Source organism: Hypomesus transpacificus, unplaced genomic scaffold (genome assembly GCF_021917145.1).
Source record: "Hypomesus transpacificus isolate Combined female unplaced genomic scaffold, fHypTra1 scaffold_337, whole genome shotgun sequence".
Classification (NCBI taxonomy): domain Eukaryota; kingdom Metazoa; phylum Chordata; class Actinopteri; order Osmeriformes; family Osmeridae; genus Hypomesus; species Hypomesus transpacificus.
Window position 1 is genome coordinate 40,552 of NW_025813864.1, and position 25,090 is coordinate 65,641.

Below are 25,090 nucleotides of genomic sequence, written 5' to 3' on the forward strand. Positions count from 1 at the left end.
TGATCTTTGTCGTGCCCGTCTGCCCGCAGATGAAACGGATGATTGGGATGAGTAACACCAGACCTTCCACGAGAGAGAAGTACGCCGACATCCTGCGCTACCACGTGGTGTCCTGCAACGCTCTGTCGGCCTCCGACCTGACCACGCCCAGGAACCTCACCACCCTCATGGGGGACGTCCTCCGCATCTCCTCCCTCAAGGTGAACCGACGACGTCGGGACGCTGAGCCCCACGTGTAAACCATCGACGCGTCGGGGGAGGCGGCGGCGGGAGGGTATCCTCTTCCCGCATACGGTACACGGTGATGAAAACGTCAGGTATAGAATGGGCGCCTCTGCCTTTGTCTCCCAGGGCTCCATCTTGATCAACGACGTGGCCAACGTGACCTTCAGTGACGACGCCAGCAGCAATGGAGTCATCCACGTGATCGACACTGTCCTGGTCCCTAAAAGAATATCCCTGACCGAGGACGCGTCACTGAGCCCCATCAAGTTTACTTCGAAGGGAACTGTACGAAAGCCCAAACCCTACGCGTTTAACACAATGAATGACCGGCCCCTTCGACTGGATGGCTTCCTGCAAGATTCAATTCACCCAGTTGTTCTCCATTCTCCACAGCCTTCGTCCAACCTGTCGGATGTGGCAAACGGCTACGGTTATAAAACCTTCTACAAGCTTCTGGAGGTTAGTGTGCCGTCCCTTGAGCTCTCTGTCCTTCGGGTTTTTCCTGTTCGAACGCAGTGGTCCTCTCCTATGAATGGCAAATCGACGTTTTCCTTCAACGCCGTCGATTCTCGACGCCGATAAGACCTATCGAGATTCGGATGGTTTGGGTCCGGCGTCACGTGGTCAAACGGAAACGTGTGTCTTTGCCCCTCCCCCCCCCCCCACAGGACACCGAGGTGTTGTCCTTGATGCAGGACGCGCAGCACAAGCCGGTGACGGTCCTGCTGCCGTCCGATGCCACCATGGCCGCCCTCTCGCAGGACCAGAAGGACTTCCTGTACAACCAGCACAACCGGCCCCACCTGCTGGAGTACCTGAAACACCACATCGTCCCCCGCAGCATGGTACCGAAGGGAGGGGAGGGGGGAAGGGAATGGAGGGGTGGATGATTGACAGATGGGTCGAATTTCTTTTGGCTTATTTGGTTGTACTCCGTCTTAATTCTCCCCCTTGTGCTTCCCCCTTCCCCCGGCCCTCACCCTGGCCTCAGGTGTTAGCAGCAGAGCTGCCTCACCTGGAGGCCACCCGCACCCTCCAGGGCTCGGAGCTCTCGTTCGCCTGCGGAGGGATCGACCGCATCGTGCGTGGCCGTAACCAGACATCTCCCCTACCGTAGCTACGTCGGGCAGCGGTGTCGTATTTCAGAGATCTCACACCACCCGTTTGTTTTTTTTTTGCCCAGGGTGAAATCTTCCTCAACGGCGGCAGCTGCCGCATCATCCAGAGGCACCTTCTCTTCAACGGGGGCGTGGCCTATGGGATCGACTGCCTGCTGGCTCCTCCCAGTCTAGGGGGGCGCTGCGACACAAAGACCGGAGTAGACATTACAGTGAGTAATCGACATGGGTATCAAATCGTGACACCGTACGTGTCTGCCGTGAATGGACTTTCAAACGTTCTGGTTGCAATCGAATGCATTTTGTCAGATGGGAGTCAGATGGCGGAATGGGAGTCAGATGGCTGAGCGGTGAGGGAGTCGGTCCAGTAATCCGAAGGTTGCCGGATCGATTCCCCGTCGTGCCAAATGACGTTGTGTCCTTGGGCAAGGCACTTCACCCTACCGTCTGGATAAGAGCGTCTGCTAAATGACTAAATGTAAATGTTGTAATCTGATGTGTCCTAGTGGATGTTTGTGTTTGGTGTCCACATTGGACAATGACGGAGGTGGTTCTTCCCGTTTGTTCTCTTCTGTGTGACAGACGCCATGCGCATGGTGCGCCTTCGCCAAAAAACTCTGTCCGGAAGGATCCGTAGAAAAGGTACAAAGACGATTTGCACATGCTTCCAGCATTCCAGCCGTGACTTGGTTTCATGTTAATCTGTCCTGTCCGCTCTGCGCTGGCTGTTTCGCACCATGAAGAAAGACCCCCTGTAGTTATAGAGCCTATTTCAACTTGTTTATAGATCCAGGAAAATCCACGGTATTGCTGATTTGATGTGAAATTTAAGACTACGTCGCTTTCCAAATGCAATGAATGAACCAGTCTCAAAAACTGAAAATGTGCCAGTAGCTGTAGAATGTGCCCTTCCTTTAAGTGTTGAGTGCGGTCCGTGTTTGTGGTGATTAGATTGTCTGTACTCAACTGTTTGGATTCCTTCCCCATGAATAATCCCAAACGATTCCTTTAAGTAGACAGGTTTCCACCCCTTATGGGTAAAAGCCTAGGGTGCCAATTAATCTATCCAATTAATTATGAATGAACCTATTAGACCATAAACTGAACTCAATGTCGGAAATCTTCCAAACATTTCAATCAATAATCATTTCAAAACATAACGGCGCCCTCCACATGATCTGTTTGTCCTTGAATCCATCCATCATTCCGTAGGGGCAGAAGGCATGTGACCTTCCGATGCAGTTTGTGGAGAAGAACACAGGATGCCAGTCCACCTGCACCATCACCCTGTGGAGCCCCCAGTGCTGTGCAGGCTACTACGGGCGAGACTGCCTGCGTAAGGACATGACCCTTTCCTCCAAACAGGGGTTCACCATCAATATCAGTCCCTGGATTTGGGCGTTTCCTGTCGGCTTGTTGACGTTGAGGTTTGCGCCTTGTCTTCCGCGTCCCCTCAGCCTGTCCTGGAGGAGCCAGGTCCCCCTGCGAGGGACACGGCAAGTGTGACGCCGGTCACCTCGGCAACGGGAACTGCACGTGCGACCCGGGCTTCCGGGGCACGGCCTGCGAGCGATGCCTCGACGGGCACTTTGGGACGCAATGCAAAGGTGAGGGGGGGGGGACGGGGGGACGGGCGACCCTGGTGTGACAGGACTCGAGAACGGCCTCCCCATTCTTCTGATGTCATTTCCTGCGTTCAGCGTGTAACTGCTCGGAGCACGGGGCGTGTGAGGAGGGTCTTAAAGGGACCGGCGCCTGTTTCTGCGACCAGGGATGGAGCGGACAGCACTGTGAGACACAACTAGGTAACTTGACGGTGGTCAATATTCCACGGTTTTACTTCGCTGTTCCCCAATGACCAGCCCCTTCAAAAGTCTCGCATGTTATTGTATCATACAGCAGGCCGACAAGAGTTCCATGGGTGACTCCAATGCACAGAAATGGAATTTGACCTACAGTGATGGAAGCTCTAATATCCCACTCCCCCCACCCCTCTCCCCTCTCACCCCACCAGCTGAGGGCCCTGTCTGCTCCCCTGTCTGCTCCCCCAGTGGCGTGTGCACGGACAACAACACATGCGTGTGCAAACCGTTCTACGAGGGAGACGGCTACTACTGCACACGTATGAAGCGACGAATACTCATCCACACACAACATGAACATGAATTGTATCGATTTGAATCCCGTAAACAGAGGAGAAATGCCCAAACCTCGAAAAAATCCTCACAAGCACCGTCTCTCCCCCCCACCTCCTCCTCTGTCTCCCCCTAGTGGCCGACATGTGCGCCACCTGGAACGGAGGCTGTGCCCCGGGGGCCAAGTGCAGCCAGCAGGGGGAGACGGTGAGCTGCGCCTGCCCCAAAGGCCACTCCGGAGACGGCTTCTCCTGCCAGCCCGTGGACCCCTGCGCCTCCGGAGAGAACGGGGGGTGCCATGAGCACGCCACCTGCACCATGACGGGCCCGGTGAGGGGGGGGGGACTGCCAGCCACTGTGAGGAGGGGGGGGGGGGGACAGCCAGCCACTGTGAGGAGGGGGGGACGGACTGCCAGCCACTGTGAGGAGGGGGGGACGGACTGCCAGCCACTGTGAGGAGGGGGGGGGGGGACAGCCAGCCACTGTGAGGAGGGGGGGGGGGGACAGCCAGCCACTGTGAGGAGGGGGGGGGGGGACTGCCAGCCACTGTGAGGAGGGGGGGGGGGGACTGCCAGCCACTGTGAGGAGGGGGGGGAGGGGGACTGCCAGCCACTGTGAGGAGGGGGGGGGGGGGGACTGCCAGCCACTGTGAGGAGGGGGGGGGGGACTGCCAGCCACTGTGAGGAGGGGGGGGGGACTGCCAGCCACTGTGAGGAGGGGGGGGGGGACTGCCAGCCACTGTGAGGAGGGGGGGGGGGGACTGCCAGCCACTGTGAGGAGGGGGGGAGGGGGACTGCCAGCCACTGTGAGGAGGGGGGGGGGGGGGACTGGCAGCCACTGTGAGGAGGGGGGGGGGGACTGCCAGCCACTGTGAGGAGGGGGGGGGGGACTGCCAGCCACTGTGAGGAGGGGGGGGGGGGGGGGAATGCCAGCCACTGTGAGGATGGGGGGGGGGGGGGGGAGGACTGCCAGCCACTGTGAGGAGGGGGGGGGGGGGGGGGGGGGGTACCTGTCAACACGAGGATCTTCTGGTCGCTAACATTATTGTCACACGCTCTGTGCGCGCGCGTGTGCAGGGAAAGAAAAAGTGCGCGTGCAAGGACGACTACCTCGGCGACGGGCTGACCTGTGAGCCGAAGGAGGCGCTGCTGGACCGCTGCGCCGCGGAGAATGGCCAGTGCCACCCGGACGCCGAGTGCACCGACCTCCACTTTGAGGGTGACGTTTGGCTCCATGTTTACCTCAGGGGAAAAAGACACGCCATCAACCAGTGTCCTCAGAAAACACAGTGTCATCCATAGAACTGCGAGTGGCATACTGTGTTTGTCCCACGTCTTTTCATCTGAGCCCCCCCCCCTTTCACACACACACACACAGATAGCACTGTTGGCGTATTCCACTACCGCTCGCCGAAGGGCCAGTACAAGCTGAACTACACCCAAGCCCAGGAGGCCTGCGCTGAAAAAGGCGCCACAGTTGCCACCTACACCCAGCTCTCCTATGCACAGCAGGTGAGTCAACACACAGAGAAGGGCCGGGTTGCCCCAGATCCGTTTAGAAGCTCTTAACGCTCAGAGCGTCATAGGAGCGTTCTAAGAGCGTCCCAGAGCGTTCTTAGAACGCTCCGAAGAAGCTCTGAGCGTTAAAGAGCTTCTTACCGAATCTGGGAAACCCGGCGAATATAGGTACATAGACCCACAATAATATGTTGCATGTGTAACTACACACACACACACGATATCAGTACATAGACCCACAAAAATGATTTTTCATGCGCAACCACACAGCGCTGTCTTCCATCATCCATGATACGAGTCACCACACTCTGCCATAGGCTGGCTACAACCTGTGTGCAGCAGGCTGGCTGGACCAGGCCAGAGTGTCCTACCCCACCACCTACTCCAACCCCAACTGTGGATTCGGTCACGTGGGCATTGTAGACTACGGCAAGCGCAACAACCTCAGTGAGACCTGGGACACCTTCTGCTACAGGGTCAAAGGTCAGGACGGTGTAGGCTGTGTGTGTGTGTGAGAGATCATTTGTGTCTATATTTGTTTACGTGTTGGTTGATGTTCGTGTGTGTCCGTCTTCTCCAGAGGTGACATGCGAGTGTAAACCAGGCTATGCAGGAGATGGATTCTTCTGTGTGGGGAACCTCATGCAGGTCCTCAGCACCAGGCCCATGTTCTCCAACTTCCTGTCGGTAAGTGGCCGAGGAACCAGATATCTCAAAAAGGATCCCCCCCCATAACGGGCCGTTACAAGGACGGGTGCATAGAATGTTTTCGGCCGGGCTTTCTCTTGGAAGTTCCCCGGCAGTCTACGCCCTCCTGCTGTACGTGCTGCTTCTTTTGTTTCAGGGTAACATTTACCGTGCAGCTGTACCTGCACTGCCCCTTTCCCGCATTCTGTCTGTTTACTGTACGTCTCACCGTGTAGTTAAGTCAAAGTTGTCGATGTTGTGGTCCAGCACAGAAGGGGTTAATATGCCTGGCGCTCCATGTACCGTTTCCTGTCAACATGCAATTGGATATTTATACCAGGAAGTCCTTCGCTGATTGGTCGGCTCATTTTCCTCCAGCAAATCCTGAACTACTCCCAGGTCGCCGAGTCAGGGAGAGAGTTTGTGAAGCGACTGAGCAACCTGACCATTCAATCCACTCTGTTTGTCCCGGCGAACGATGGCCTATACGTGAACCAGGTCAGATACACAGAAAACGTATTTGATCGTTCAATTTAACGTGGATTCATATGCATCTCCTCACACGTTCGTGCCCGTGTCTTGGTTATAGACATTGACCCACAGGGACATTGAGTACCATCTATCGGAGGGTCGTGCGCTGGCCCTGAAGGACCTTACCAACGGCAGCCACATTCACACACACCTGGGCCACAGCCTCACCGTTCTGGGCATCACTGACTTCCTCAACCCCACCATCCTGGTAAGGCAGACAATCACAAGCACATGACCACTGCAGTGTTCAGCCCCATCACAAGCACATGACCACTGCAGTGTTCAGCCCCATCACAAGCAGATGACCACTGCAGTGTTCAGCCCCATCTCAAGCAGATGACCACTGCAGTGTTCAGCCCCATCACAAGCACATGACCACTGCAGTGTTCAGCCCCATCACAAGCACATGACCACTGCAGTGTTCAGCCCCATCACAAGCAGATGACCACTGCAGTGTTCAGCCCCATCACAAGCACATGACCACTGCAGTGTTCAGCCCCATCACAAGCAGATGACCACTGCAGTGTTCAGCCCCATCACAAGCAGATGACCACTGCAGTGTTCAGCCCCATCACAAGCAGATGACCACTGCAGTGTTCAGCCCCATCACAAGCAGATGACCACTGCAGTGTTCAGCCCCATCACAAGCACATGACCACTGCAGTGTTCAGCCCCATCACAAGCACATGACCACTGCAGTGTTCAGCCCCATCACAAGCAGATGACCACTGCAGTGTTCAGCCCCATCACAAGCAGATGACCACTGCAGTGTTCAGCCACGTCCCAAGCAGATGACCACTGCAGTGTTTAGCCACGTCATTGACCTTGCACTGTCTTCACCCAGTCCTCCCGGTACATCAACGACCGATTCATCATAGACTCCAACATCCCAGCATCCAATGGGATCATCCACGTGCTCCAGGGACCCCTGATAGCCCCGCCTCCTAAGCCCACGGTGAGAGAATAACCTCAGAGACTGAGCCTAACGGGTTTGGGGACATTTCCTTTTGAACCTTTAGCTGAGTTCTAAATATTTCCAACAGTCCCCACAGCATAAGTTATTTTTTCAAAATGGTAGCTAGCTAACTGGCTTTAGTTATCTTCCGGGCTGAGTTACCTATCATAATACTCGAAAAAATATTTGTGATGCTACTCTTCAACGGGTTAAATGTTGGGGTCCGACCCTTGACCTCTGGGCCCGTCTGTGATTGGTTCTCCAGCTCCCTGTAGGTCACAAGGCGGGGGTGGGAATTGGAGTTGTGCTGCTCGTCATGGTCGTGATTGGGGTCGGCTTCGTGGGCTATCACTTTTACACCCACAAAACCAAACCCTTCCAATTCCACTACTTCAAGGTGAGTGTGTACACATGTAGCGATCTCTCCATCCCCTCTGAAAACATTCCATGGGGGGCACGTTTTGTTAGACCTCAAACTTGACTTTCCCCCCCCCCTGGACTAGGATAATGAGGATGAGGACTCCACGGCCCCAGACTGTAACCCCAGCATCTGTAACCCCATGTACGTCTCGGCCCCTGACCTCACTGACCTCACCTCCTCTGACCTGCCTGTGAGTAATACCCAACACTATCAGTCCAGGATCTTTCATTTGCTAAAACCACTAAAAGTCAAGATATGTCCAAAGACTAATCCTTCCCTGAACTATGACAAATTCACGTTTGCCTAAAGAAAAAAAAGGTATTACTACAATCTAAATAGTGTGGTTCACCTTACTACTGTAACAAAATCGTAAAGCATGGTACACATATACACAAGTACAACTACTAACATACACAACGTTTTATAAAATACTAATAATCGTTGCAACTTAATTGACAGAATACATTATACATTGCACCGAATACTAATTTGTTACAGAATACTATACTAGGTGACAAACGGTACACTACCAATACCAGAACTGCAGTTTTACAAAACACTACCAGCTACAATGACAGTGAATATTCAACAACAAACTAACGCCACTACAGAACACCAGACATTTGTGTATCTCTTGTTTGCTAGGAGGACAAGCACCAGGTGGTTGACAGCGGTCCCTATGACCTACTCCAGGCCAGCTGAGACCCACGCTGTTGCCTGTCGTAGCACACCACCACCACACGGGGGCAGTATGGTCTCCAACCCAATCCTGACAAGTTCCTGTACATAATTGATTAGAGGGCTATATGCTATTTGTTAAATCCTTTACAGATCAAAGTGTTACTATTATAAATACATGTAAATGTGTGAATATGCTGCCTTCAAAAAGATAACAGAATGTTTTCATATCTTTATTGTACGAAATGAGCAGGTCAGTTTTTACCGTGACAAAATAAAGCAAAGAAACAATATTTGGCAGCAAGCGTTACTTTGTCCATTCATCCAAGGCAACCATCTCAACACCTTTAAAACCAGCCAATAGACAACCAATGAGAACATATGGTAAATTGGCCTCTTTCTAATATTAATTTTATTACATTTTACTTGCGGTCTTCAATTTGGTGACCAAATTTCCTGGTTAAAAAATGTCAGTGACGCTAATGGAACTGTAGTTCCACATCAAATGCTATTCAACAATACTGTTGAAATTATCTAACTGGTATGTGTGAAACTAAGTTGCATTATGAAACATTACTCTTACTACACTCCCCTCATGCCTTATATCAATTGTGTATTGACACTCATCTGTAATACCATTTTAATATTCATCTGTGGCAGTCCTCATGTAACAGTGCAATTCTGGTACTACAAGTTTCACTATAGCTACAAACTGTGTTACCACAGCCAACAGTCTTTCATTTAACAACGCCTTCACTTCAATATATTATTAGTATCGGTCAAATAAATGCATCAAGAAACAATTGATAAACACTTGATGTAGTGCAAATTGAAAAGGAAGTGTCTTAGCTTCAACATCTGTCTCCACAGTGAGTCATTGCACAGCCGGTCCAGGACAAGGCACAGCCGGTCCAGGACAGGGCACAGCCGGTCCAGGACAGGGCACAGCCGGTCCAGGACGGGGCTGGAGCACTTCCACCCTCTTAGCTTAGATCTTACGTTGAAGGAATTCACCTAAGTATTGTGGAATGTAGACATTCCCCAGATGCACAAATGCATTAAAGCTCTTTGAAACGAAAAAATGGATTAGAGGGGGGGGTCGGGAATCAAAGGATTAGGACTTTAAAAAGGCAGAATGTAACTTCGAAAAGTAACCAAATCCTGATTTAAGGAAGATTGTGGCTAGAGAAACCGATGATGGGAATGTTTGTGTATGAGAAGACATTGGGAAGTATGCAGAAGAGACAAGTGCCCAGTGTGACATATACTTAAGTTAGAGGCATAGCATGTGTTTGGATCCCTGAACAGCTTATGCAAGAAAGAACAAGATTCGAAGAATGCATGCATTGGATATGTCCAGACAATTGCCGTTTGTAGACCGCTGTTCCATGAAGCGTAACGATGGCTAGGTTAAGAGACAAGGCACAACTGTTGCTTCAGATGCCTGTGGGCATGACTGATAACTGATAACAAGTGCACCCTGAGAGAAGGGGGAAAAGCCGGAACTAAATGGTAAGCGTGGGATATGATAGAAGGTCAACAGACAAGGTTAAAGTGGTCATGTTAGGGGATGGGGTGCAGAAAATGCCAGTTTGACAATATAAAAACACCTGAGATTGATATGTACCACTCATCCAATATGGCAACAGAGTGTACCAGGAAGTATCTTTGGACATCACTTCCTCTTCCTGGGGCTCCTGTCAGAATCCTGTCTCCTGTCAGCAGAGTCCTCCCGCTGGGATTTGAGGTTGGCGGCCGGGGCGTGTTTCGTTTGGGGCCTCGGCTGGTCCTTGGGCCTCTTGGCCTTGGGTTCAGCTGGGGGGGCCCTGGCCTTGCGAGCCCCCAGGAAGGTTTTGAGGAGGCAGATGGCTGCTACGGTGACAGACAGGGACCAGAGCACCAGGGGCCCCGGCAGAGTCCCGACGTGGCCCCTCACCTGCCTCAGCGCCTGGGCCAGCGTGCCGTCTGGACTGGTCTGGGCCGGGACCTTCTCCTGCACAGGCACAAGTTCACTCACTCGTATGTCACATCGGTTTTGCTACGCCTGACCGCACAGGCACACTCTCATACCCGAATCATGTGGTGTGTTCAGGGGGCTGGGGATTAGGTGGAGTCCATCTGTGGCGCTCAAACAATGCTAGCGACTGTTTCAAGGAAGCAATTCTATGCTTGGAGCTAGGTCTTTTTTTTTACGGTTCCATCTAACCTTGAGAGGCTCACACTAGTGATGCTTGTCTGCACAGTAATGGGGGGGGGGGGGGGGCTCACCTTCAGTCCATGCTGACTCAGCATCTCTTCCAGGGCGAGGTCACCCAACTGCACTGTGGGATAGAACTCCTCCACGTAGTGTCTCCTCCACCACTGCTGGGGTCGCGACCTGACCACACACACACACCTCCCAAATGACCACTCCAATATAAAAGCTTTGACGTTACAATTACATATTGTAAGCATGTCAAATTTAAGTATTTATTATCATCTAATACGTGTGAGAACAGCCCACGATAATCGTACAGGCATGGAAAAATAAACGGGCAGGGATTCATCTACACCAGCCTCTTGCAACCATGGTCCTCAGGGTCCCCCCCCCCTGCCCTGCGTGTTCTGGATGTTTCCCTGCTCCAACGCACCTGACTCAAATGAATGGGTCCTTCTCAAGCTCAGCAGAAGCCTGGTTACGACACATTCGTTGGAATCAGGGGTGTTGGGAGAAGGAAAACATCGAACATGCAGGGCATCCCTGAGGACCAGGGGCTGAGAAAGGGCTGATGACGTGGTAAACGCCTCGTGTGGCGGTTGCACGTACCCGTCCTCATTGGGCTGTGTCCACCAGTAGCTGTAGAGGCTGGCTCGGATGTAGGCTGGCGGGGCCCGGCTGAAGGGGTAGCGAGCCTCGTCCGCCTGGACCAGACTCACCACTGGAACACACAGGTCACAGAGAGATGGTTTGGCCCCCGGCAGCCACCGTACCCTCCCAAATCCTCCTTGACACTCATACACACGGTACCTTTCGGCACGGATCGTCGACTACGAACGACGCCTCGAAAACAGGGTCTGAATGGTGGTTCGTGGGAGAGCACATGGGGGGTTTTCCCTGAGGGTATGGAAGTCCTTACCGTCTTCCTTGCCCTGGAGCAGCCTGTGGACCAGGCTGGTGAACCAGGGGCTGTGTTTCTGGGGCCCCCGGGCTGCCTGCCACAGCTGCCAGTCCAGCCTGGCCTGATAAGGGCTCGTCACCGGAGGGGCCGCACTCTCGTTCCCCGGCTTGTACATGAACTCGATCTCCTGTGAGGGGGGGGGGGGGGGGGGGAGATAGACAAGGTAGACAGTGAGTGGATTACAACTGCTAGTGTAGTAGTGTAATACTAGTAGTGTAGTAGTGTAGTGTAACATTGGACATTTCTATGAATCACGAAATACAATTTCAAAAAAAAAACTAAACTATCCAACACAGCTCATCCACGTTTGTCCCTCACCGTCCACGTAGCTTTGTCCATGCTGCCCTCCAGGACTATCTCAGGCCGTCCCTGCAGGCCGGGCACCGTGCTGTCCAGGGCGTAGGAGCCCACCAGCCTGTAGCGCTCCACCAGGCTGGAGATCTTCTTCAGCTCCGGAAGGATCCTGCTGTTTGTCCCCGGCTCAAACGACGTGTACGGCACCTGGGGGGGGGGGGGGGGGGGGTCCATTGGATATGGGACCAATCAGAAGACTGACAGAAGGCCAACTCTAAATATTGATACAACATACTGTAATTGCAGATTCATCGATTTTTTTTATTTTTTTTACTTGCAATTAATTTGATCACAGTCTAGTCAGTGGAAGAGATTCACTCGTTAGTTGACCCAGACAAGCTAACCAATAACAAGGCCACATGCCTTGGTCCAATGGGGTCGATTTAGGATCAAAGTGTCTGATAAAACATGAATGAATGTAGATTGAACTACACAAAATTGAATTCAATCACACTACAACTACCACAGACCAACACTCACCACACTGATGGCAAACATCCCCACGGCAGCCGCGCCAAAGACCGCCCATTGGAGGAGAGCCCACAGCTTCCAGAAGCACCCTCTCACAGACACACACCTAGGAGGAAACGCTCAGGTCAGCGAGGACACAAAACCACGCAGAAAGCCATGCCATGAACGACACTGAAAAGAGAAACAATTCTGGCGTATGCTTGAAACAAATAGCTCAATCTTGTCAGTTCCTTCCAACCATTGCTATATAGATATATTTCCTGGATGTACCGGAAGCTTCCAAACTCACCCAAGCATGGAAGCTACTAGCTCCCAGGTGAGAGAGAGCACCCCCACCCAGACGCTGGGGATGGTCGCCGCCTTCAGAAGCTCGTCAAACTGGTGCTGGGTGAAGGCTGAGGACGAGAACACGTCTTACCTTCAAGAACATTCAGTGCAGCCACAACCAACAACCTCGTCCTCATTCAAATACACATTAGCCTCAAAACAAGACAAGTTTGCTTATATTCAAAAGGGGTTTATGGGGTGTGGTGGAATTTAGGACCTACTGGTTTTGGAGGACATGGTCCCAGCCTCCCAGTTCAGCTCCAGGTGGAAGAGAACTTTGACACAGTAGATGATGAGGGCCCAGACACCCAGCTCTGTTACTAAAATAAGACCTGCCAGCAATGTCTGACCCCAGGCTAGAGAGACACACAGACAAAACATGTTTAGACAAGTTCTAGTTTATCTAAGAAACCACAGCCACCAAGCTCTAGTATGGAGTATGAGTCATAGGCTCTCGGGCTGTATTAAGTCAGGCTGAGGGAAGGTTTGTGTGTGTGTATGTGTGTGTGTTGCATAAGAGGAATGAGGGCATACTCCGAGCCAGTCTCTTCTTGGCAGGCCCCAGACACGCGGACACATGGTCGTCATCCAGCAGGGAAAAGCTCAGGGCCAACGGCAGAAGGTTGAGGGGGGTCAGGTTCCCTGTCAGCATGCAGGTGGCCTGGTGCACAACCTGGTAAACACACACACACACAGGAGTGAGGGGATGGAACTGTAATGAGACGTACCAACTTTTGGAGAAAAACAAAAAAATATTTTCGAATATCACGCGTGATAGTCACGCTGTTACAATAACACTTGCATGTGTGTAAATAAACACTCGCGCGCACACACACACCTGCAAGTAGAAGGCTCCCAGTCTGAGGCAGCGCATGGGGGCAAAGTAAAGGAGCGGCAGCACCGTCTCCGACACCAGCACACCCACAGTCCCCAACCTCAGCAGCCAATCAGGCAGCTGGTGGGCGAACCACGCTAAAGGAGTGGGGCTACCTTGGGTCTCAAACAGGTGGCTCAGAGCTGCGGGGGGGGGGGGGGGGGGGACAGAGGGGAATGACTTGCTTAGAAAGACCAAGATCAGAGACAACAGACACGATGTACATGGTGTCTCCATTAAGATCTACTTGTATACACAGTATCTCCAGTGAGGTGTAATGGTACACAGCGTTTCCACTCAGGTATGAAAGTAGACAGTTTCTCCAATGGAGGTTTATGCCTGGCGGACCCTACCAGTGAGTCCCCACCAACTAGGGCAGTGGCTGGCCAGCTTAGCGACCCCGGAGCCGAACATGAGGCGGAACAGCAGCCAGCGCGCCAGCCAGAAGGTCACGGCGTCATGGTGATTGGAGGCGGAGCGCCTGCGCAGGAGGTGGAGCGGCGCGATGAGGACGGTCAGGAAGCCCGCCTCCAGCAGCAGACCGTCCCTGAGGAGAGCCAATCAGGCATCATCAATTTGTCGGGGCCTTGACTGACTCATCCCTTCTCACGTGGGCGTGGTACAGAACGGCAAAACATGTCGACCCCGTAACCTTCCCCTCCCCCCTGACCTATACCTAACCCTCCTCTTAAGGAAAACGTGTATACTTCAACCCAAAAAGCTTTTTTAGCTCATTTTGCAATTGAAAAATAAATACACTTTTATGGAAATGTCAAAGCTACTTCCACTAGCATACAACCCAGTTTGTTTGTTTTGAGTTCTAAACAGCGTACATACATTGTTGAAATCATACTAAAACCAAAAAACGCATCATAAAACAAATGCTGTAGTCACGTGGACCCCATAAATATTCTGGGAGGATGAGTCATCACCTGCCAGCAAAGCACACCCACCCCATAGCCTGAACAAGCCAACACAGGTCTGGGTACACCTTTCGCCAGGGGCCTGTTCCATTAAGCCAGTTTAACGAATAAGCCTGGCTCGAATTTTTTTACAACCATCTATTTACCACATAAAAACATGTGTGAACAGTTTCCATGTACCGGTACTACCAACATTACACATGGATGTGCATTTGCCTTTATGTTCCCTCTTGACCAAAAGTCAATAAGATGTGAATGGTATTGAGCCAAGCTTTTTAAGTATACAGCATTGTGAAGACTGGTTTGGCCCACTACCAAAAATGCTTGCCTGCTGCTACAATAACTTTAAAATACTGTGCATAAACAAACACATTTTAGATTACAGGTGTGCTGTTTTGTATCCCACATTGGTGCATTTAATCTAGAGAACAAGTAAAAGCAATGTGTGAACAGCAATACGTCTATTTGACATGCAAATGTGATCGGTGAAGTGGTGCCAAAATGCTACGGCTCTGAGCCTTAACAACAACTTGACTCTGCCTCGCTCATGAGTCATGACCAGACAAGCAAGTTGGCAGTTAACAAAACGAGTGCAGCTTACCAACAGGTGCTGATAACTTTGAAACTGAAGACCAAATAGGGCAACTTACCATGCAAATCGCAGAAAGGTCTGACCCACCTGTTGACAGAATAAGTTAAGGGAGATAAAGGATGGGGCTTTATTTTGTATGGATTGATTTGCTGATCTTTTAACGCGCACACACACACACACACACACACACACACACACACACACACACACACACACACACACACACACACACACACACACACACACACACACACACACACAGTGCCTACCTGGCAGAGGGAGAGGTAGAGGCCCCAGAGGACCAGGAACACCAGGCTGTCCCTGAGGGGCTCAAGGAGGGCGGCGCCCAGGGACAACAGCGCCCCCACCAGGCAGAGCAGCTCCATGGTGTCGGGGCGCCCCAGCCCCAGGTGCGGCCCCAGCCACAGCAGAGAGGGCGAGGCCTGGAGCTGCTCCAACAGCGGCCTGTCACCCGACACAACAGGCTCCACCAGACGCACAGGAAGGACCCCCTCGTTCCCATAGAGACCTGGACACAGACAAAGAGGGGGGGGGGGGGGTCATGGATAAAGATAACACATGAAAGAGGGATGAAGTTGGGGAGTATATGCACAGGTTGTGGTGAGAATGTGAGTTTCTGCAGTTGTGGGTTGGAATTGGACCCCTGACACTAGGTCACCTAATTTTGCTTAATCTAATCCTGAGAATACTGTGTGATAAGGAAAAGGCTTGGGATAATAAAGATCAAGTCTTTCTCACTGAATGAGCACAATAACTTAGGCCACACTAGCACACAACATTTGAGAGTAATTCCACGACAATGTAATTGGTTCAAAAATAGACCAATGGGAAGGTTGTTCTTTGAATTTACGTGCAAATTCGGAAGTTGTGAGTAGTACATTCTGGGCATGAGAAGGTTAAGGCATTTACAGCACAAACCTTGTTTTGTGGACAAACCAATGCGTTTTGGCTGCACTGACAAATGTCATTAGGCTATGCCGACAACGACCCATGAAAAATGGGAAATTAATTTTGGCATGTGTGGTCAATCTGAAGATACGGCAGTCTCGTTGATCTTTAAAGATCTAACTACTCCTACGTAGGCTAATTCACAACTCAGCTCCAACACAAATTCTAATTGTATTTGACAATGCTTATTTCTCCAAAGGAAAGAAAAATTGTGTCTTCGGCTATGGAATGATGACGGGTCATTCCCATCGGGCTACGTGACAGTCGGTGGAAATCACAGCCTTACTTTTTATGTGACGTTGCAACAACGTAGCTCATTGTAACGACTTAGCTCATTGTAGATTAAGTGCATGCAGCGTGGCCAAAGTAAAAAATCAAAAGCATGGAGTTAGCTTTTTACATGCTACTATTGATATAGAAGACGTTATAATCGTATACCCAGTGCATTGACGACATTCCTGATGGAAGTCATGTCCTCACAAGACCCTGGATAGTTCTGGCTGTTGGTGCTAGGCTACAGTACACGTGCATTAGTACCCGCGGCACAGAAAGACAAATGAATTGCAACTAATTGAAACATCTTAACGGCTGGAATGCGACATTAGTGACCCATAATCGTCACGCGGCCAGCCTTGAATCCGGATAACTTTGCAGAAAACATTGCCAAACACACCAACGAATTGAGGAAGCACACTGATTTTTAAAAGCGATTCCGCCCTTGAGATCAACGTACAGCCTATATTTCAGTTGAGTATTAGAGTAATATCAACTCTGAACACTCCAAAACTCCCTAATAAAAATACAACGTAATCTTACCTGGAATCTGGACGTAAAGGGATCCAAAAGCAAACATGTAGATAACTGACATACTCCACAAAAAAACCTGTCGTGGTAGTTTAATTTTCCCCATTTTCAAAGCTTTTGGGGTTCAATTTAATTTTTCGGTTAGATGGTGCAACCAGACGTGCCCCGCTAGTTCTCCCAGTACCGCAGAATGAAGTGGTCGTGGATTTGGAAAGCTTGTGTTTCGCTTGATAGTGCCCATGCGTCAACTGTCGATTGTCTAGCAGTCAGCATTAACAATACGTCAGCCAGCGCGCGTTTATTCAAAACAAATGTCATATTGTATAAAGAAGTTACAAACTTGGTAGAATATTGCAATATTCTATGAAAGGATTAATAAACAATACATACTATAGATATAAACAAGCTTAAGTTTTGGCACATCTTAATGCAACTGGGAAAGTAATGGTCAGGCCTACGATATACAAGGACACGAAGATGCATGTGCTTGTGTAAACCATTCGTACGGAAGGACATAACTTTACATTTACATTTATGCATTTAGCAGACGCTTTTATCCAAAGCGACTTCCAAGAGAGAGCGTTACAAAAGGGCATATATCACTGATCACAACAACGAGGTAGTCCCAAACATTGCAAGCAGCCAAAACATATACATTTGAATATGGGAAGATGCTTGTGCACATTTTGCGCACTTGACTTTACTGGAATATAGATAGTCAAAATGCTCCCAAATATAATGACCTTGCTGGTTTATCACCTCATAACCAGCAACTTGTCTAAACTATACACATGGCATGCCAGACAAGACAACATTTGCATATATTGATAATGGTAATCGTAAAAATGAGTTTCTGACAGACCTGGATGCTGAAAGAGAGGGGTGAAGGGAGGTAGCCTGCCTGAAGGTGACCTGCAACCTGTCAGAGATGAAGCTGGGTCTTTGTCATCGTCTGCTCATCTTTGAATTATCAAAACAACTATACAGGTCCTTCTAAAAAAATTAGCATATTGTGATAAAGTTCATTATTTTCCATAATGTAATGATAAAAATTAAACTTTCATATATTTTAGATTCATTGCACACCAACTGAAATATTTCAGGTCTTTTATTGTTTTAATACTAATGATTTTGGCATACAGCTCATGAAAACCCCAAATTCCTATCTCAAAAAATTAGCATATCATGAAAAGGGTCTCTAAACGAGCTATTAACCTAATCATCTGAATCAACTAATTAACTCTAAACACCTGCAAAAGATTCCTGAGGCTTTTAAAAACTCCCAGCCTGTTTCATTACTCAAAACCGCAATCATGGGTAAGACTGCCGACCTGACTGCTGTCCAGAAGGCCATCATTGACACCCTCAAGCAAGAGGGTAAGACACAGAAATAAATTTCTGAACAAATAGGCTGTTCCCAGAGTGCTGTATCAAGGCACCTCAGTGGGAAGTCTGTGGGAAGGAAAAAGTGTGGCAAAAAACGCTGCACAACGATAAGAGGTGACCGGACCCTGAGGAAGATTGTGGAGAAGGACCGATTCCAGACCTTGGGGGACCTGCGGAAGCAGTGGACTGAGTCTGGAGTAGAAACATCCAGAGCCACCGTGCACAGGCGTGTGCAGGAAATGGGCTACAGGTGCCGCATTCCCCAGGTCAAGCCACTTTTGAACCAGAAACAGCGGCAGAAGCGCCTGACCTGGGCTACAGAGAAGCAGCACTGGAATGTTGCTCAGTGGTCCAAAGTACTTTTTTTGGATGAAAGCAAATGTTGCATATCATTCGGAAATCAAGGTGCCAGAGTCTGGAGGAAGACTGGGGAGAAGGAAATGCCAAAATGCCTGAAGTCCAGTGTCAAGTACCCACAGTCAGTGATGGTCTGGGGTGCCATGTCAGCTGCTGGTGTTGGTCCACTGTGTTTTATCAAGGGCAGGGTCAATGCAGCTAGCTATCAGGAGATTTTGGAGCACTTCATGCTTCCATCTGCTGAAAAGCTTTATGGAGATGAAGATTTCATTTTTTCAGCACGACCTGGCACCTGCTCACAGTGCCAAAACCACTGGTAAATGGTTTACTGACCATGGTATTACTGTGCTCAATTGGCCTGCCAACTCTCCTGACCTGAACCCCATAGAGAATCTGTGGGATATTGTGAAGAGAAAGTTGAGAGACGCAAGACCCAACACTCTGGCTGAGCTTAAGGCCGCTATCGAAGCATCCTGGGCCTCCATAACACCTCAGCAGTGCCACAGGCTGATTGCCTCCATGCCACGCCGCATTGAAGCAGTCATTTCTGCAAAAGGATTCCCGACCAAGTATTGAGTGCATAACTGAACATAATTATTTAAAGGTTGACTTTTTTTTGTATTAAAAACACTTCTTTTATTGGTTGGATGAAATATGCTAATCTTTTGAGATAGGAATTTGGGGTTTTCATGAGCTGTATGCCAAAATCATCAGTATTAAAACAATAAAAGACCTGAAATATTTCAGTTGATGTGCAATGAAGCTAAAATATATGAAAGTTTAATTTTTATCATTACATTATGGAAAATAATGAACTTTATCACAATATGCTAATTTCTTGAGAAGGACCTGTATATATATATATATACATACACACTGCTTTTGAATGACATATTTTACCATTAGGCCAGCTATTACTTTCTTCCGGTCTGTATGTCACCACAGGTCAGAAGGCAGAATGATTTTGAAGAGGAATTAGTACTGTAGCACCACCTATGGTCAGATAAGGGTACATTTCTGTCATAGGTCAAGGGGTTTCTGTAGCTCCAGTGTACATAGTTATTTGAGATTTTTAGCAATTTAAAGTAAATGTCAACATAACCAACATTACAATGTTGTGGATGTGCTACTGGATAACCCCCATTAACAATATAGCTCCTTATGAGGACCCCTATTTAAGCATGTAACCATGGGAAACCCACTCCTGCGAATCAACATGTGCATGCCTCACCACATTGTATTAGCGTACAATTAGCATTGCATTGGAACAACCGACTCAAACCAATTGGTTGTTTATTATTTAAATACGTCAATCTGAAAGTCAACTCAAATCTCAATGATGCTGTTTATCCAGGAATTATAGACAGATATTTTGGAGAAGACTGCAGGTTTTTGATCACATTGTCTGCTACCCCAGGAGATGAGACCAAACAGGAAGTACAGTCCATGCTTTTGGCAGAGCAGCGGAGCACCAGCATCTCCCTGCACATAAGTAAAAAAAACAACAGTTATCACGATAATATCCTCCTGTGACTGTAAGACCTCGGCTAATTTCATGATACTCCATTGCACGACGGGACAAAGGCTTATGATTCAACATGGACAGACGTTAAACCCATTCCGAACGAGTCACTTCCTGAACGTAGCTCGGTTCAATGGAGCAAATCTGTCACCATGCAGCTGAGGGAGGCTGCAGGGTCTGTGCAGATGTGGGAAAACTTGATCACGTTCCTCCCCCAGGTCTGCCTACAGGCAGTGTTGTTAACCAGCCGCAGACTGGCCTGGTGCAGGGAGTCACTGCTCACGTCCACTATGGGAGGCAAACAGCACAACACTCATAAGAGAAGCTCACACCTCGAGAACAGCGGAATGTGAAGTTCAATGGCAACAACTAGAGCAGGACTTGAAGCGGTTTTCCTTTCTTAGTATATGCTTCTTCTACCAGAATGACCCTTGTGCTGTACACAACACAATGTAGAGCCATGAGAATGCAACCCATGGGAATTGTGGAGAATCTTGCACTCGACACCAAGAACAACTGTGCAGACTACCAATTAACGCCCTCAATTTTGGAAAGTCCACCATGTGAATCGATCACAACGACGTTCTACTCGGTACAGAGCCACTTCATCATCCACACCTGTCGCCGAGCTAGTTCCCCAGCCTGTTGTGGCACAGGACCAGCTGTCGTCGAGCTCCACATCGTCAGCAGGCAGGCAGGCCAGGGCCATCTTGGGCCCTGGAGGAACGGAACAGAAGAGAGAGAGAGGGGCATTACCACCATGAGACGAGCAACCGCTACCACAAGATGTGCTCCTCAGGTGAGTCCTGAGAAGATGGTTGCGAGATGATACTCCAGAAACCAAAATGGGGATTGATACCAGTGAATAAAGACAGAAAGAGAGGGATTGGTCGGTTGACAGGAAGTGTTCGGTACCTATGGGAGCTGGTTTGCTGAGGCGGATCAGGCTGAGGTCAGTGGTAGGGGGGAAACCGCCACCGCGGGGGCTGTTGAACACCTTGTCCATGTAGATGGTCTGGGGATCCAGGAAGGTCAGGTCATGGACTCCAAGCACCACAGAGTCAAAGTCAGCCCTGGACCAGAGAAGAAGGCACTTTGGAAGAGAGCACTTTAAACACAGTGGCACTCGTGTACAATGTAGGAGATCCTGTATCAGAGTCAACCGTACACAAACATACCCATTCCTTGCCCCTTGGAACAGCTTAGACTGGCCAGACCACCCGGACATCCTAAATAGTATCATTATAAATCACCACCATTCTCATTTGTATTATTATTTGTATCGTTAAGGGGATGTTCAGCTGGTCTGGGCAGCCTAACCTGTACGAAAGAGTAGGAAGGGATGGATCACTGGACTCACCTGAAAACATCGCTGGGCCCTAAGGACCTGATGTTAGTTTCCTCCAGGTTTACAATGACTCTTATTGAGAGACTTGTTGCTCTTGTTGGTTAGTTATACCGGATTTAAACTTTTGTACTCGCTGTGAAATACTTTACTGTTGATTGTTATTCTACAAGTACACTCTTGCACTTCTTGAGTTTCATGTTGTTTAATTGTGACTTGTTTAACTGCATGCTCTTATGGTTCTTCCTTTTGGCACTTATTTGGTTTTTCACAATGTATGCTTTGTGTTTTGGCTGCTTGCAATGTTTGGGACTACCTCGGTGTTATGATCAGTGACCTATGCTCCTTTTTAAAGCTCTCTTGGAAGTCGCTTTGGATAAAAGCGTCTGCTAAATGCATCAATGTCAGGGTGAATTCAAAGGAGATGAATAAACGAAGGAACAGGATGTACCGTCGTTACCTGGGGTGGCAGTGTTGAGGAGCCAGCACCCAGAGGGGGTGGATGAGGGTCCCACTGCAGTAGTGCATGCCGCCAAGCTGCAGGCTGACCTGCCAGGGCCAGGAGTGGGGGCATGCCTCGGTCACGTTGACCACCTGCACCTCACCCCCTGGGGACACGGTCACCACAGCCAGGGCCGACGTCGGCAGGCACGGGACCGTGTCGGCCTCTCCGCAGCTCTCTATGGTGGGGAGGGGCAAGAAGAATTAGTCTCATAATTGTTTGAATCAAAATACTTCATGTTGCTTCATTTTAGGTACAACATACCTTCAGGTTGTTCAGAACCTCTGCCCATCAATGTATTGTCTATTATAAAGAAATATAAAGAGATTAAAGAATGCTGAACCCACAGTATTAACGAGAATCCCCTTATGTGCAGAACTCTACCAACCAGTAGTCCTAGTTGAACGTGTTGCATGTGCGAGCTGTACATACTCATCATGGACGTGTTGATCCAGTCATTGTAGTCTTGTAGCTTGGTGTAGACCCCCGGTCTCTTGGCCCTACCACAGCCCACCCCCCAGCTAACCACCCCCGCCAGCTCGTACCTGCCTTCAGTCAGGCAGGACAGGGGACCCCCAGAGTCCCCCTGGAGGGAGAGGGACCACACAGGGACACATGCACAGAACAGATTCCATGACCTCTGGTTGATGACACATAGGATTGGTTCCAGTTTGGATGCCTCTATTAAAATCAACAGACTGTATCGGCTGCATCCCACCCAGCGAGTTAGTGTGCTCGAACTCAGTAGTGTCAGATTTCTTATGGAGACACACACTTACCTGACAAGCATCCACTCCTCCATCCACGTCTCCAGCACAGAACATGGATGGGTGGATGTTCCCCCAGTAGAACAGGTTACACATATCTGAGGGCAGGTAGGTAACATTCACCTCCTGGAGTCTCGAAGCGCCGTTCCCATCTGAGGGAGAGACAGGAGGGGTTGGGAAGGGATATGAATGACCGAACGGCAGTCTGGGTACTGTAGGAATGTAGGACAACCTTTATCTAGTAAATCCAATAGGGTTTTGAGGTGTTCTCTAAAAGAGGCTGGACTTTGAAAGAAATGGTGAAAGGCCAATTACTTTCCATTGTGGATCCCCAGCCTGTGACGGTGCATTTCTTCAAGGGTTTCATTTGACCCATCAAGATGCGTATGGGCCTCACACAACTGGTCCAGGTGAACTGCGTCTTGACCTTGACAAGGGCAATGTCATTCTCTTTTGTCCGCGTGTCATACTTTTTGTGGGAGATTATACCGGAAACCTTCATCACCTGTAATGAAAGTAAGGTGGAAACGTCTCCATACAGTTCTGTCACTGTTGAATCCCATAAGTGTGTTAGTGTACATATCTAACCTGTTGCCACTCTTCATTCGCATTATCAAGATCATGCTTTCCAGCCAACACAGCCCACATGGAAACTTTGTTATATCTGAAAAATATCAGATACACTTGGAAAATATCTACAATTTACTTCAAAATATTTGATTTTACCAACTGCCGAGTCTCTCCTCCCTCACCGTAGGAAGCAATGCGCGGCGGTGACGACCCAGTTGGGGGACAGTATCGAGCCACCACACGCTGTCGTGGGACCGTAGCGCAAAGACACCTGCCAGGGCCAGGAGTGAGCCCAAGCCTCCTGACCCCCGATGATCCTCTCCTCGATCTGCTTTTCCGGGAGGAAGACCCGCTGGCCAGCGATGTCTAATTTTTATGGACAACAACAACTGGTAAGCTCACTGAGGACTTGCTGGTTATCTGTTGCCTTTAAGTATCTCTCGCATAGCCTACCATTCCCTTCTACGCTGTCGATTACATCAGAACCGTTGCTGACTGTTCCGTTGTGCTCCGTTTTGTTTAAGGTTACATCTTTGAGATTGAAATAGGCGTGCGTTTTGTTCTCTCCGTCTGATGACAAATCGAGAAGCAAGTTAATGTGTACTATACATTTGAAATATATATTTGTTTGCGGGTTGATTTAGTTATGACACTGGCCTATAGCTGGGCTCATCCCTTATTTTGAGAAAGGTGATTTAATAAAATGCAACGTCAACTTTAACATGCTATGTTTTATCTGAGAATTGGCCTATTAGGCACGGTATGATTTAAATAAGAAATATAAACATTTTACGTGAATACATAACTAAGATGTTTCCAAAATTGGAAGCAATGTGGACTTTGAACCATAACCGTTAGGATCTCTTTCACACCATGTGGTCCAAGTTTGCCCGTGTGGTTGGCATCGGAACCGGGGGTCTCCGCTGTGTTGAACGTGATGTCTGCCTCATCTGTTTGATTTAACGTTGCGTTTGTGAGAAGGATGTGTGACTTGTTCTGTTCTGCTGTAGAAAAGCACGAATATCAGTTTACAAAAGGAATATAAATATCCAACACGCACATTCATCCCTCTTGAAATCAACTCATCAATCCTTGACTGCAACCGAAGCATTATATTTGGCTTGTTGAGAAACAGGCAGCTTGATAAACTCTGGACTACGATATATGTTGTCAAATGAAATACAATATTAAGTAAAACATGCACTGTTGTGTGTAGAATTTGACTTACCGTGACCACTTCCGTACCATGCAAGCAGTATACTCACAAGGAAAACAAACATTTTACAAGACTTGCAACTTTTTAAAGTTGTCTCTTTCAAAAGGTTCATAACATTTAAAAGACTGTTAGGGCAGTTGGCGAAGCTTCGGGAAGTATGCCTATAATTCTTCCCACAAACGTGGAAAACTAAATTCAGCTGTCACACCTGATGCCACCATCCCCAAATTATGGCCCCTCTTATGTGCAATACACCCCTAAACGCAGATGGGGGCACTAAAAACAAATATGTAAATGTGTATGTTGTATAGAGCTTAATTCGAAGGCTATTTGGGGTGAAAGTGACATGTTAAATCCATGTTAACACCAAGTTATCAAAACAAATATATTTATTATTTCAATGGTACAAGTCATCGGTCATTGCACTAGTCAGTTCATATGTACTCCATTTTACATTCCACAAAACATTTCATTCACAATCATCACAGCAACATAAACAGCACAAAAAAAAGAATACAAACAAAGGATAAGAAATGTTATGAGAGTGTTAGGCCACAATGGCCGTGGGGCTCCAGATAAAAGCTCTAGCCTTGACTTTCTGAAGGCAAACACTGGCTTCTAATTACATCTTGAGCTGGAGGAGAAACGTGCACAACGACACATTAGCTTCCGGCCACTGGGCTTCC

The 25,090-nt window shown here is 49.0% G+C and overlaps 3 protein-coding genes across 5 annotated transcripts in view; 1 reads left to right on the top strand and 2 right to left on the bottom strand.

Annotated features, from left to right (window-relative positions):
* stab2 (stabilin 2) overlaps positions 1-8,567 on the top strand; it is a 24,886-nt gene extending 16,319 nt beyond the window's left edge. Inside the window, exons 46-67 of one of the 2 annotated variants that reach the window (XM_047016292.1) lie at positions 30-200; positions 352-510; positions 619-684; positions 894-1,070; positions 1,217-1,306; positions 1,409-1,555; positions 1,926-1,985; positions 2,556-2,679; positions 2,801-2,950; positions 3,044-3,148; positions 3,358-3,465; positions 3,615-3,808; positions 4,555-4,696; positions 4,856-4,989; positions 5,313-5,478; positions 5,576-5,682; positions 6,061-6,180; positions 6,272-6,421; positions 7,058-7,168; positions 7,434-7,565; positions 7,672-7,779; positions 8,235-8,567. In XM_047016292.1, coding sequence (XP_046872248.1) covers positions 30-200; positions 352-510; positions 619-684; positions 894-1,070; positions 1,217-1,306; positions 1,409-1,555; positions 1,926-1,985; positions 2,556-2,679; positions 2,801-2,950; positions 3,044-3,148; positions 3,358-3,465; positions 3,615-3,808; positions 4,555-4,696; positions 4,856-4,989; positions 5,313-5,478; positions 5,576-5,682; positions 6,061-6,180; positions 6,272-6,421; positions 7,058-7,168; positions 7,434-7,565; positions 7,672-7,779; positions 8,235-8,291 — 2,778 coding nt within the window. In that variant the 3' untranslated portion in view covers positions 8,292-8,567. Of the gene's footprint in view, positions 1-29; positions 201-351; positions 511-618; positions 685-893; positions 1,071-1,216; positions 1,307-1,408; positions 1,556-1,925; positions 1,986-2,555; positions 2,680-2,800; positions 2,951-3,043; positions 3,149-3,357; positions 3,466-3,614; positions 3,809-4,554; positions 4,697-4,855; positions 4,990-5,265; positions 5,479-5,575; positions 5,683-6,060; positions 6,181-6,271; positions 6,422-7,057; positions 7,169-7,433; positions 7,566-7,671; positions 7,780-8,234 lie in introns of those variants that run through there. The other variant, XR_006955721.1, reaches the window with a different exon arrangement.
* Positions 8,495-16,970, bottom strand: LOC124464428 (lipase maturation factor 2-like). Its single transcript, XM_047016293.1, has 14 exons — positions 16,752-16,970; positions 15,236-15,495; positions 15,025-15,053; positions 13,805-13,998; positions 13,416-13,594; positions 13,112-13,250; positions 12,799-12,933; positions 12,540-12,645; positions 12,260-12,356; positions 11,744-11,926; positions 11,384-11,552; positions 11,074-11,185; positions 10,536-10,644; positions 8,495-10,260 (listed from the first exon to the last, which is right to left on the bottom strand). The coding sequence occupies exons 1-14, from the start codon at positions 16,843-16,845 to the stop codon at positions 9,943-9,945; spliced, it is 2,124 nt and encodes a 707-aa protein (XP_046872249.1). The 5' UTR covers positions 16,846-16,970; the 3' UTR covers positions 8,495-9,942.
* A 2,806-nt stretch (positions 16,971-19,776) lies between these two features.
* On the bottom strand, positions 19,777-24,632 carry ovch1 (ovochymase 1). 2 transcript variants are annotated; one of them, XM_047016296.1, is made up of 14 exons: positions 24,417-24,632; positions 24,061-24,189; positions 23,642-23,758; positions 23,371-23,554; positions 23,207-23,282; positions 22,934-23,123; positions 22,631-22,770; positions 22,284-22,437; positions 22,116-22,154; positions 21,810-22,029; positions 20,920-21,077; positions 20,623-20,721; positions 20,156-20,292; positions 19,777-19,964 (listed from the first exon to the last, which is right to left on the bottom strand). In XM_047016296.1, the coding sequence occupies exons 1-14, from the start codon at positions 24,514-24,516 to the stop codon at positions 19,809-19,811; spliced, it is 1,899 nt and encodes a 632-aa protein (XP_046872252.1). In that variant the 5' UTR covers positions 24,517-24,632; the 3' UTR covers positions 19,777-19,808. The 2 variants fall into 2 exon arrangements, with proteins under 2 accessions (XP_046872252.1, XP_046872251.1); XM_047016295.1 differs by having other exon boundaries at positions 24,061-24,192.
* Between the last annotated feature and the right edge of the window lie 458 nt (positions 24,633-25,090).

Coding starts and splice junctions, on each gene's coding strand:
- LOC124464428 (XM_047016293.1), bottom strand. CDS start 16,845: ATGGGGAAAATTAAACTACCACGACAGGTTTTTTTGTGGAGTATGTCA. Junction 13,251..13,415: donor TGGGAGCCTTCTACTTGCAG/GTGTGTGTGTGC, acceptor TGTGTTTACCAG/GTTGTGCACCAGGCCACCTG. Junction 10,261..10,535: donor TGAGTCAGCATGGACTGAAG/GTGAGCCCCCCC, acceptor GTGCCTGTGCAG/GAGAAGGTCCCGGCCCAGAC.
- ovch1 (XM_047016295.1), bottom strand. CDS start 24,516: ATGAACCTTTTGAAAGAGACAACTTTAAAAAGTTGCAAGTCTTGTAAA. Junction 23,283..23,370: donor GCCGCGCATTGCTTCCTACG/GTGAGGGAGGAG, acceptor GATATTTTTCAG/ATATAACAAAGTTTCCATGT. Junction 22,030..22,115: donor AGGTTCTGAACAACCTGAAG/GTATGTTGTACC, acceptor TCCCCACCATAG/AGAGCTGCGGAGAGGCCGAC.